General features: G+C 31.3%; 1 protein-coding gene across 4 annotated transcripts; it reads left to right on the top strand.

Moving 5' to 3' along the window:
• Positions 1–4,987: 4,987 nt before the first annotated feature.
• Positions 4,988–11,878, top strand: Trax (Translin associated factor X). 4 transcript variants are annotated; one of them, XM_074127761.1, is made up of 5 exons: positions 4,988–5,007; positions 8,805–8,991; positions 9,188–9,321; positions 9,467–9,630; positions 11,126–11,878. In XM_074127761.1, exons 2-5 carry the CDS (start codon positions 8,861–8,863, stop codon positions 11,459–11,461), a joined length of 765 nt encoding a protein of 254 aa, XP_073983862.1. In that variant the 5' UTR covers positions 4,988–5,007; positions 8,805–8,860; the 3' UTR covers positions 11,462–11,878. The 4 variants fall into 4 exon arrangements, with proteins under 4 accessions (XP_073983862.1, XP_073983861.1, XP_073983860.1 ...); XM_074127760.1 differs by lacking the exon at positions 4,988–5,007 and adding an exon at positions 5,622–5,760; XM_074127759.1 differs by lacking the exon at positions 4,988–5,007 and adding an exon at positions 7,509–7,647.
• Positions 11,879–12,296: the final 418 nt, after the last annotated feature.

The raw sequence follows: 12,296 nt of genomic DNA, 5'->3' as shown, positions 1-12,296 counted from the left end.
TCACCCCGACCAAAAAAATGTCGTCAAGTCAAGTCAAACATCAAAACAATGCTGATTTGCTTTTTTGATGCCAAAGGCGTAGTCCATTCAGAGTTTGTCCCCCCCAGGTCAGACCGTCAATCAAACCTTGTATTTGGAAGTTTTGAAAAGATTGCGCAATAGTGTTCGCCAAAAAAGACCCGATTTGTGGCAAACAGGAGACTGGTTCTTCCACCACGACAATGCACCTGCACACACAGCCATCTCTGTTACACAGTTTTTGGCTAAAAATGGCATGGTTCCGCTGCCCCACGCACCTTACTCGCCTGACCTGGCTCCGTGCGACTTTTTCTTATTTCCACGCATGAAAAAGGGCATGAAAGGTCACCGATTTGACAACATTGAAGAGGTCAAGTAAAAAACGAAGAAGGAGCTGTCAGCCATTTCTAAAGATGACTACAAAAAATGTTTCGAACAGTGGAAGCACCGGTGGGACAAATGTATTAGTTGTAATGGAGAGTATTTTGAAGGGGATAAGGTTGTTCTGTAAAAAATTTGTAAATAAATAGCTTTTAAAAAATAATTCCGGTTTTTTTTGGGTACCCCCTCGTACAATGTACTGCCGGTCTCCGAACAGTTACACTGGCCATCACCGAACTAAAAGAAGCTCGTAGGAAGAGAAAATCTAAGGACCAGCAGCCTGGATTCGAACCCGTGATCTGCGCATTGAAATGCAGCATACGCTAACCTCTCAGCAAATCCCTTCCCTCATATTTACTGTTGTTGTTATTTATAGAAGAAAATAATCAGTAAAAAAGACATATAATCTGTTAATTTATATTATCATTAGATTAAAGTTTTTATTAGCTTGAACAAGCTTTTTTGCTTCATTTCTTTAATTTGAAAAACCCATGATGGAGAAAATAAATAAAAAAATAGGATTATATTTTATTGAAAGCCACATATTTTTCTTTTTTCCCGGAATTCATGATTATAGGTGTAAGCCCTGCTGAATAGCATTTTCGAGATTTCTGTTATTTCACCAAAGGATTTTCTTTGATCAAGGATCAAGGACTAAAGAAGTTAGGTCTAATATTTTCATAGAAAACGTTTTTTGGGGCAAAATGATGGCATCTCACTTCCTTCAACATTATAATTTTATGAACAAGTATGACATTGAAGCTATATTTTGTAAAAAAAGGTTTTCCGAGCTACAGGAATTATTTAATTGCTTAAACTACAATTTTTTCGTGAGAAACGCAATTGAATACTCATAAAAAATTATTTGAGTGAAACTAAAATCACAAGAATAAACAAATTTTTAAAAAATTAAATAAAAAACTTAAATCAGATATGATCTTTATGTTTTTAACGTTTAACAAGCGTAAACAACAGATTTTAGTGTCTAATGATGTTGAAAGCGTCATGGAGCCAAAAAGTAATTCTGTCCCATTATCTCTGGAACTGATTAAGGAGTTGCTCTTATCGCATTTTTTAATTTTTTTAAAAAATATTTCGCTTGTATTAAACCACCGAATGGTGGGAGACATTTCTCTTTGTTTTATTAATTACTACCTTGAGATGGAATATATCTGGTGACTAATATTCTCACTTATTGCAAATCGCTAAGTTGTAATCCACAAAGTCGATCTTTGCTTCAAATGGTTCGCTATATACACTCAAACTTAGATTCAAATAAAAGTTAAAAAACTTTTAGTACCATCTTTGTAATAGTGAATACACAGAAAGCTACACAAAAGAATACCATATTATCTAATGAAAACAAAATAAATATATGAACGGGATTTAGAATACGTATTATAAAACAAATATTTGGCATAAAATAGAGATCTAAATATTATTTGAATACTAATATATTAAATAAATGATGTTTGAAAAGTAGGTTATTTGGACTGCTTAAGGAGATGAATGTTTTAAGTATTTGATCAGTAAGCACTAGATTGAAACTTTAATTGGTAAGCCGCATCAATATTTTGATTGTTAATGGAGTTATGTCCGCAGTGCTAGATCAATATCTTTTGATTATCGTCGAAGCACGCATCTTTATTGTAATCCTAAAAGGTTTCCGTTCACACTACACTTGCTGACTTGAGATGAACACATAAGTAAACTCGAAATCACTACACCAAACTGATTAACTCTGATGATGGCTCAAAGTTCGAAATCGGATAGGGATATACGATAAAGTTGCATGTATCGATGGATAATATACTGATAAATATTTTCCCACCATGAAAAGGTTCTGTTTTTAGAGATATGTAGTATGTTATACAAAAATGGATCATTGAATATGAGTTGCGTAATCTGGTTCAGATGGATAGAATTCAGAATGTTTACTGCTCGAGTAAACTCTAGAATAGGTAGGAGATAGATGTTCGAATATCGAAGATGAAGGATGAGAGGGATACAAATTTGAGTAAAAATCGAAAAATAATTAATTTTGTAGAATCTTCTATTTTTGAATGTTTTATTATTTTTTTTAATTTTACATTTTTTAGGAGTCCAAACAGGAGAGACACAATCAATGATAGTTTTAACTTGAGATTTACACAGTGTTAGATGGCAATATTAATGAAATCCAAGATATTACTACACTTAAAGCCGAATAATATTTAGTTTCTTATTTTTTATTTTAAATAGGCATTTTCGTGTAAAACGCCAAAACATGAATTGTTTAATAGTGACTTTTCTAATCTTTTTTCCCTTTAAATCAATAATTTAGCCATAAATAGTTGAAAAAAAAAATTCTAGAAAATTGAGGGCCCCCCCCAAAAAAAAAATCGACTCAAGTAATCGGCGCACTACCATTCGGCTGATTTTGACCAAAAAAATTCATTGAAAAAACTGCGTCACTTCGTAGCAGTTAAACAAAATTACAAATTTGAACAATTTCAGTGATTTTCCGTGTTTACGTTTTCAGTGAATGGATACACAACAGACAGGCAACTTAATTTCTAAAAAGCAATTTTTCAAATTGAGATGAATAATTGAAAAATAAGAAAATCAGCACGAATGGATAAAAATAATGGTTGATTAATTGTTTGATTTGAATTGTAATGCATAAACATTTTTTACAATATTTAAATTATCCGATAGTGTTTTATTGAAGTATGATCCTGAAAATTTTAACATTTTAAAGACATTGTGGCTATAAAAGTTTTTTTTTTAATTCCGCATACTTAATTTGAAAGTGCAATAAATTAAAAAAAAGGTAGCCCTTTAATTACCACTATCTGTGAGTAGCAGACTATGGTGCAAACAGGTGGTAGCTGAATTTATTAAGAGAAAAAATATATATATATTATATCCCATAATTTAGGAAGCTACTTTATTTACTAACATTTATTTTGATTTTATATATACAATAACTGTTTAATTATAATTTAGTTTTTAATGAAACCTAAATAAAAATTACCAAATTTATTTTGGCTTTGTTTATTACTTACATGACGCGAAGTTTAAGGAAGGCCAGCTTGTTTGGAGAACGGATTCTAAGCGGGAACTGCACAGAACAGCCATCCCCACTCCAAAACACGGCTCCCACCCACGCATTTACCACCCCCAAAACAAAACAACCGCCCCCTGTACAATACTTTCAATGTTTACTCATAGAACCACTGCTATTGTTTGTTTTTTTTTATTTCCTAGTTTAAATAAAATTACAAGCAAAGGGTCAACAAATTACAAAGTTGCTCGTTTTAAGGGAATTTAAAATGCGATAGAGTCGTTTTCTGGACTCACTTTAGTGAGCCACATATATTTGACAAACATTTAATTCAAATGAAGGTAAAACATCTAAAAATTCAAACTAGTTAAATGATGTAGAATAATCAGAAATTACACAATCCATATGACTGCTGGGGTTTCATTTGCCACAGCGCTTAATTTTATTCCATCCATTTAGTTGATTGAGAGAAAATGTAACAATTAGATCAGAAAACATTCCGATTGTGGGGCAAAACTAAATGGTGAGAGTCCGAAGTAGTACAGCCCTGAAAGAGTGATGGGCTATTTGTGCTGACTCGGTCCACTGGAGCGAATCCAATGGTGGAACGAGTTGATTCAAATCCATATTTTTTAAAAAAAGTGATTCTGCCCAACAAATTAAGGCAAATTAAAATGAAAATAATTAGTACCGAAGTTACTTAGATGTTACACTGAAATATATTTTTTAGGAGTCACTGACATATTGTAACTTGTAAAATCAATCCATACCAGAATCAAAAATCTGGCAAGCTTAAAATACTGATGCATTGAGGGGGAATAAGTTCCAATATGTTTTAGAAGACTACAAATAATTATGAAATAATATTATTTATTCTGTTTTCATTTTGTTTATTTCTTACCACTGTGTGTAAAGCTTTGTATTGGTTACACTACACCATGTACTCTATATTGATTTGTGATTGAAATAAAGTAAACAATATTATTAGAAAATTATTTCTAAAGTATTAAAGCACAAATTATTTTAAATAACCGCTATAATGATATTACATAATAAAGAACAATTATTAGGAAAACAATAGCCAATTCAACATAAGCTGCAGAGAGGGTTTGGATCGATTGAACAACTCTAGTTTCAATCCCAACATTTTCATTGGTTAAATCTACTGAAATCAGAACGATTTAAATCCTTTTGTGTCCGGACTTGGTCCATTTTTTCCGTACACTGACTTTAGCCAATAGAAATGAACGCTATAAACCTCTAGTTCCAAGGAAACGAGTCCATTGGCTTGGTAAGACTAATCAGTCTTAGGAATTCCACCTGCACACTTTATCATTCTGCATTTGTATATGGGGAGTATTCTGAGGTTACGTATTTTTGTGCTTCATTGTTAGATACGATAAAGGTGGCTGTTTTTATAACTATCTAGATTTGTTAGAATTGTGTTGTCAGGTCGTTCTTAACCTCATGTATCTGTTTTTGTTGAAGTCTATCGTTTTGTTTATATAGTATGAATGTGTGCATATTACCGTAGAGTTGCCTTTGTCCGCGTTAATTAATACGTGAGTATTATCTTATATTTTGTGTCTTAGGTTATTTGTTGATCGTGTTTCCTAATTTCTGTGACTTCAGTTTTGTATGTATATTTCTGATAATATCGTCCACTGAGTGCATATTCTTATTTATCATGCAGTAGTAATGTTGCAGCTATTCCTGTTTCAATTATTAGATCACTGTTTTTGACGTGGTTATTATTTTTGAGATTATATTCAAGTCCTTTGTCTCAATAAATTGTGAATGTCAAACATGAATATGTCAGCTTCAGTATTCTTTTCGAGAGTTTACTAATTTACACACTTTTTATATTATTTGAATCACTTATTCATAATTATTTCATTTAAATTCTAGTACAAATGTAAGAAGTATAATTATGTATCTTTGCTTAAATTCAAATCCCCCCGTGTGAAATAAAACTCTAACTTTATAATTTTAAATTATTACAAATGCACTATCTGTACAAAACCCTTTAATAATTACTTGGTGTCATTAATTTTTGTTTAATTATTTTTGGAAAATTTATTACTAACATTTTGAATAACACGTAAACACAACATGAGTGCAACCTTGTTCACTTAGTCAAGTGTCTCGGGTAAAGCGTTGTTTATTAGGGAACATTAATGGAAGTAGAAACACTAAATCATTTTGAACCAAATTAAACTCTTTTTCAAGAAAATTGAAAGCAGAATGGTTTAATTTGGTTGCTACATACTTGAACTGCTTGATAAAATGCGACGATTTCTACAGTCTTACACAAGGTATGAGTTTAGTTAAAATTAGGTTATTAATTTAGTAGCATTCTTTAATAATATTTGCATTTTTCTCTATGAACATTTTTAACTTTTTGTAATGCTTGAAATTTACATTGGAGTTAATTATAATTGTATATTGTTTGAACAAATAAATATTGATGACAATAAGTTCAATAAACGTGCATAAGTACATTTTCATGCTATCTAGCGACGACTATTAGAACTAAAATCTTTTTGTAGTTCTGGTGTGTGCCACTAGATGGCACAGCATTCGCTTCTTGCTGTTTAAAATAATTCAACTCTTTCTTTTCACTTTATAAGTTCAACCAATCGTAAATCAATAACTTCTGTTGTGCAACTTTATTGTATTGCATACAATAACAGTTTTATTTTATTAGCTCCACTTTTCGAAAACCGGCAGTATTCAAGTTTATTAATAAGTTAAAGATAGTTTAATACTTGAAAGTTATTACGTTTCATAGTTAGATATTAAAATAAAAATTAATATTTTTGCTTAAGACATAATATAATTTTTAAATGTTTTCTGCTATACATTATATTGATGGTTTTAGAGGGCATGTCTCAATTTTAATGTATCATTTTAGTGTCTAAATTGCGTTAAAAGAGGTTTCAATATTAAAATAAAAACCTATTAATTTATCAGTAAGTATAAGATGGTTTCATTATAGTGCTTAATTTTTTCTTGATCCAGTTCTCTTTGTACCATGGTGCTCTTTATTGCTTTACGCCCGCTCGTAAGTTGAGATAATTCCCATCATTTCTGCATTCCATTTAATTAAGCGAACTATCTTATGGAGCTGTAGTTCAGGTTGCCTTATTTATTATTATTATTATTATTATTTAATGCGTTCAAAGTAATACAACATAAATTAAAAACTTGTTTTCATATCATTTAAATCTTTCCCTTTGTATTTGGATACAAGTTTTAAATTTTGTTGTAAGAAGGTTTTATTTTGATTGAAAAAGTCAACATAATAATTATGTGTCTTTTCTCAATCATATAGAATTATTTTTAGTCGAATTACAATTATTTAATTCATTTTCATAAAATTAATAGAAAAATTATAATATTAGAACTTACAGTTTTGTGTATTGAGATAAAAGAGGAATGGTTTTGTAAAAATGGGAGTATAAACAGTGATTGTACCGCTTCCTGGGAGAGACAGCATGAACTAAAGTTGATTTGTTAGTAATTTTCTTTGTTTCTCTTAATTACTCTTTCTCTGTGTTTTATTTAAATAAGGCATTATGGTAATTAGCATTAGGTAAGTGTTAATTAATGATACTGGAAGTTGAGCCGAAATAAATAGTTTTCTTTTGAGAAAAATGCAAAAAATGAATCTTCCTTGTCGAGTGTGCAAAAATCCATCCAGGCTATATAGGTGTGAATTTTGCAGGGTGGGGCGGTGGGGCGAAGAATATTTTTAATAGATGGCTACTTTGTTACAATTTATGAATTAAGATGTTAGATAGAGATGTTTATTTTTAACTTTTTTTGATATTTAGCGTTCTCTTACGGATTTTTTTAAAACTAATGTGTAATTTTTTACTTCTTTTGATATTTTGCGCTCTCTGACGGATTTTTTAAGAACTATTTCTTTATTTTTCAAATTTTTTAGTACACTAGTATTTGTTTGGAGAGTCGAACCGACAAAACGATCTTCCCTCCTGTAATACTGAAATCGTACTGAAAGAAAATTGTTTACAGATATAAATAAGGAGGTTTAGTGCTACTGCTACCTCGTGGCGGATATTTGAACTAACTTACCATTTAGTGTATTGACATAAAAGAGAAATGGTTTTGTAAAAATGGGAGTATAAACAGTGATTGTAATGCTTCCTGGGAGAGACAGCATGAACTAAAGTTGATTTGTGAGTAATTTTCTTTGTTTCTTTTAATTACTATTTCTCTGGTTTTTTTTTTTAAATATAGCATTATGGCATAGGAGTGACGAGCGACTGAGCGATATACTCCCCTTCGGCACTCAAGTCGTACTGAAGAAAAGTTTGAGTTGACGTATATGTAGACGTTACTTCAGTGCTACCTAGTGCTTATTTTAGAAACTACTGTTTTAAAGCTTGCCTGATAAGTGGCGTTCTCTGACGGATTTTTCTAGTACTAATGTTTAATTTTTTACTTTTTTGATATTTTGCGCTCTCTGACGGATTTTTTAAAAACTAATGTTTAATTACTTTTTTGATATTTTGCGCTCTCTGACGGATTTTTTTAAGAACTAATGTTTAATTTTTTATTTTTTTGATATTTTGCGCTCTCTGACGGATTTTGTAAGAACTATTTCTTTATTTTTGAGGTTTGATTCTATTTTTTTAGTTTTTAAAGTTTTGTAATACTTCTTTTTGCTTTTTATTAATTTAGATATAAATGTGTATATTTTTTTCCAATAATAGAATATGAATACTAAGTCTATGTAAGAAATAGGTATGTAGAGAAATAGATTTTTTTTTTTTTTTGTAAGTTAAAGGTTTTTATTTAGTCTTTTTCTAAGCTACATACTCACTTTACAAAAGTAAAAAGAATCATATAATTAATTACAGTAAATTAATTAATAAAAAAAGTAATTGATGCATATAATAAAGGTTATTTTAATTTTTTCGTTTGATATTTTCTCAACGTCTTTTCATTTCAACTTCATTTGAAGAACAGTTTTGCAAGTAGTAGTACTAACGGTATTGGCTGTTTTGATTTGAAAATAATCATTATTCAACGAAATAAAAACCAACAACAATAAGAAGAAAAATGAAGAACAATATGAAGGACAATCAATTTTACTTTATGCTTCTAACGCGTAGGGAAAAGTATGGAGGAGTTAAACTGGAGGTTTTATACGCTCAGGTTTTGTTATTATTGGCAATGTGTACGAACGTAACTTTACAGAATCAGGATTTATTTTTCATTTAATCATTCCTATAAACACAATCAAGAGAGAAATGGGTAAATAAGCATAAACATAGTTTTACTGTGCAATTAGAGGAGAAACATTATTCTAATTAAGTCTATTTATCTGTAGGTCCAAGAAGAAAAGTTAGAGAAAAACAAAATGATGGTAAGGAGGACACCGTTGTAATGGTTGCATTCCGAAAATTTGCTGCTGAGTTGGACACTAAACATGATAAACACGAACGAATTGTAAAAATTAGCAGAGACATAACTATTGAAAGCAAGCGGCTAATATTTTCATTACATTCACTACTAAGGTACTCTATATTATTTTTCATAGTTTTGGTGACCGATTCATTAATTCAGAAGGAAGAAAGAGTAATGCCAATATCAGTCATTTATGTTGAGGTAGAGATTAGGTCAATTTGAGGGCTTATGCTATTGACAAATTGTAAAGAAATGATTTTTTACCCATCACATTGAGAAGACAGTCCAAATTACGTTGTTTTTTAGGAATGATGATATAACGGAAGCCTCAGGCAAAATTAAAGAAGGTTTACGAAAAATTATCTTAACGCATTTCACTAATATTACTCTGGAATTAGAAAATGAGGACCCATATCAATACCTTCGGGCTTTCTCTCCTGGTAAGCTTAAAATTTTAGAAATTAAAAAAGAAATACGTATTAACGCAGAATTTGACTTGTGATCTCTAATTGTTTTGAATTGTAGAACATTTTAAATTAATATAAACATTAATGTAACAGTACGTTAAAATATTGTATTGTACAGGTTTACAAGAATTTATAGAGGCAATAACTCTATATTCCTTCATAGTTAAGAGTGGGACTCTGTTTACATGGGAAGATGTAAAAGAAGAACTAAATGTTCATGTGGATATTCGCAGAGACAAACCGAACGGTCCTCCAGAAATTATAGGAACACGTCGCCTGCAGGTATGTTGCTTGACCAATTAGTTCAGAAAAAATGAATCAACATTATAGAGGGTGTGTGTAGTAAAGTAATTTAAAAGTTACTCAGTTTTTGTACTTATTACAAAAGGTTTATTCAACCTTAAGTAGATAGTTGTTGCTGATTCGTGTTAGCTCTAATAAAACAAGATTATTGCAACCAGGCTGAAATGAAAGGCTATTCATTCTGCTCTTGTGCACTTTTTTCCTCTGCAATGAGTTTTTGGTCTTTTATCTTTGGCAATTTGAACCAAAGAGATGAGTATATTCCATTAGAGAACTTTCCCACAGATTTCAGTACAAATCAGCTTCTTTTTACTTTTAAGATCACCAAATCGTCAGATCTTGAGTTATGTAAAGGTTTTTGAGGCAATGACTAGAAAAGTATTTTCTATAAATCTTTAAAGCTGTATGTTTCGAGTGCCACTGGCGTTTCAGTAAGAGGTTATTAGGTATATTCGTTAAAAATATAGATATATTGTTGCAGTTATTAAAATTATTGTGACACGAGTTGAGAGCTGAAACAAAATCTTGAACCCAGAAATTACTTTAGAGTTCAGATTACCTACCTACCCCTTGGCGTATTGGCCTTCACCACTCTCTTTTTCCTGAGCGTGTGTATGCACTAAATCTCCCAGCTATCTCAATGAGGAACGTCCCTCTCGGTTTCCCTTCTAACAAACTTTTAAGAATCCTGCCAGCGGCCATTCATTCCACACGCTACAGCAATCTTGACTAGGTTTTCCTCACAAAAGTTACGAACTCTGGTTCCTAGATTTGGCGTTCTTTCTTACTTTTCAGCACCCATTCTCACGACTAGTCCATATATTCTTCTGAGAATCTTCCTTTCCCGTATATTATTTTAGTAATAAGGACCATCGGTTTGTTTTTCAGACCTCTAAACCTCACCTGTTTCTGAAGTGTGAAATTGCACTTGTCTGAAGCCACTCTGGCCTTAAATCTCCTCAAAGATTTTTGTCTGCTCCTAAATATTTGAATTTGCTGTTTTAAATTCGTGTATCAAAAACGCATTTTTTCTAGAATTATTCTAGAACTGCTTTTTACTTTATTTACACCGTCTTCTAATCATTTACTTGTAACCACAATTAGTTACAACCCTCTGAACTTTTCAAAAGTCCCTACTGGTGTTGCTGTTCAGCGAGCATCAGCAACATGTTAATACATCCTATTGTCAGTACCATTTTCCTTAGTACGAATTGCTCTAACTGCGCATTCGAGTGCTAGATTAAAGAGTTGGGGACAGAGGGTCACCTTGTTTAGACCGACTGTGACTGCAAACCTCTCTGACTGCATTCCCTGAACCTTCACCTTGAGGTACTAAGTGTAAGTGCCATTCTCGTTAGCCTTTTTATTTATTTGTAACCGTTTATTACCTGGTTTAGTTAAGATTCCCTGTTGATTGTGATATTTTACTTCTGTTTACAGATTTCATTTTTGTTTTTCTTTACTTTTTTTTAAGGGTCCAGTACCTTTGACAGAGTACTTATTAGGTTTGGAAGATTTAACTGGAGAATTAATGAGATTAGCTATTGGACAATTAGGTGCTGGTAAGTTTAAAGCAGCACTTAAAACAACAACATTTGTTAAATACGTCTACACTGGTCTCTTATTACTCAGCCATGTACAGAGTAGAGAATTCGGTAAAAAATTGTCTATTGTTAGGCAATCATTAGATAAAATGGAATATGCATGCTATGTTATGCATGTTCGTGGTTCAGAAGTTCAGGCACATCCGTCTCAGTTTTCTTCAACATCAATGCTTCTGCCACTCAGCCAAGATTTTTTGAATATATAACACCGAAGCTTATTTTAAAATGTCAGAAAATTTGATATATAATTTAACAGTTTTTAATTCTGTTAAAAGAATTTTAAAACGGTACTTCAGAAAATGTGTACATCAGTTATAAAAAAAAAGAAGGTTACGTTCTCTGTTATGAATATGAAAGTAGATGAACTCCTGAAATATGTAATCCTTGCCTCATGTTAATTAAAGATAATAATAAATAAGCTGTGATAATTTCTTATAAAATTAACAGCCAAGTTTTTGAAAGAAACAATCACTTTTTTTATTTAAAAAAAAAAAAATTAGTGCTCATTTTTAGCTTGCTTTTTCATTCTTTTGTATTATTACTTCAAATGTACTCTCAGTGCAAATCAATTCAAGCACAGATTTCAAGTATGTATAATTAAAATAGAAACTTAAAAAAATTAATCAATTTGTATATTATTTATACCCAATGTGGCAAAATAAGACCAAATGGAGTTCTTTCAGACTACTAGCCGGAAGAATGGACTTCTCTTCTTGGGACAGATGGAAAAAAGAGTGACTTAAGATTATATTTACTAATAGTCAAATATTTTCCCAAAAAGATGTTTTATAGGTTTTCCAAAATCAACATAAATCGTTCCACGTTAGAAATGAGACCTAAGCTCAAAATGATAATTTAAAAAGTATGCTGCATTTGGATATGGCTAGGATTACCTATAAGAACTGCTTATAAGCGCACACTTGTGTTCTGCAGTTATGCGAAGCTTCTGAGCGTTTGCTGAAGAGGAAAATTTGGGAAGCTCTTCTACAATCATTCAAGGTTTTGCGGTCGTAAGCTCTTATTGTTGTGGAATGTATTCAG

Source organism: Rhodnius prolixus, unplaced genomic scaffold (genome assembly GCF_049639745.1).
Source record: "Rhodnius prolixus isolate KJV_2025 unplaced genomic scaffold, Rpr scaffold_9, whole genome shotgun sequence".
NCBI classification, from domain to species: domain Eukaryota; kingdom Metazoa; phylum Arthropoda; class Insecta; order Hemiptera; family Reduviidae; genus Rhodnius; species Rhodnius prolixus.
The sequence above is the reverse complement of the archived record's forward strand: the minus strand, read 5'-3'. Positions and strand labels throughout refer to the sequence as shown.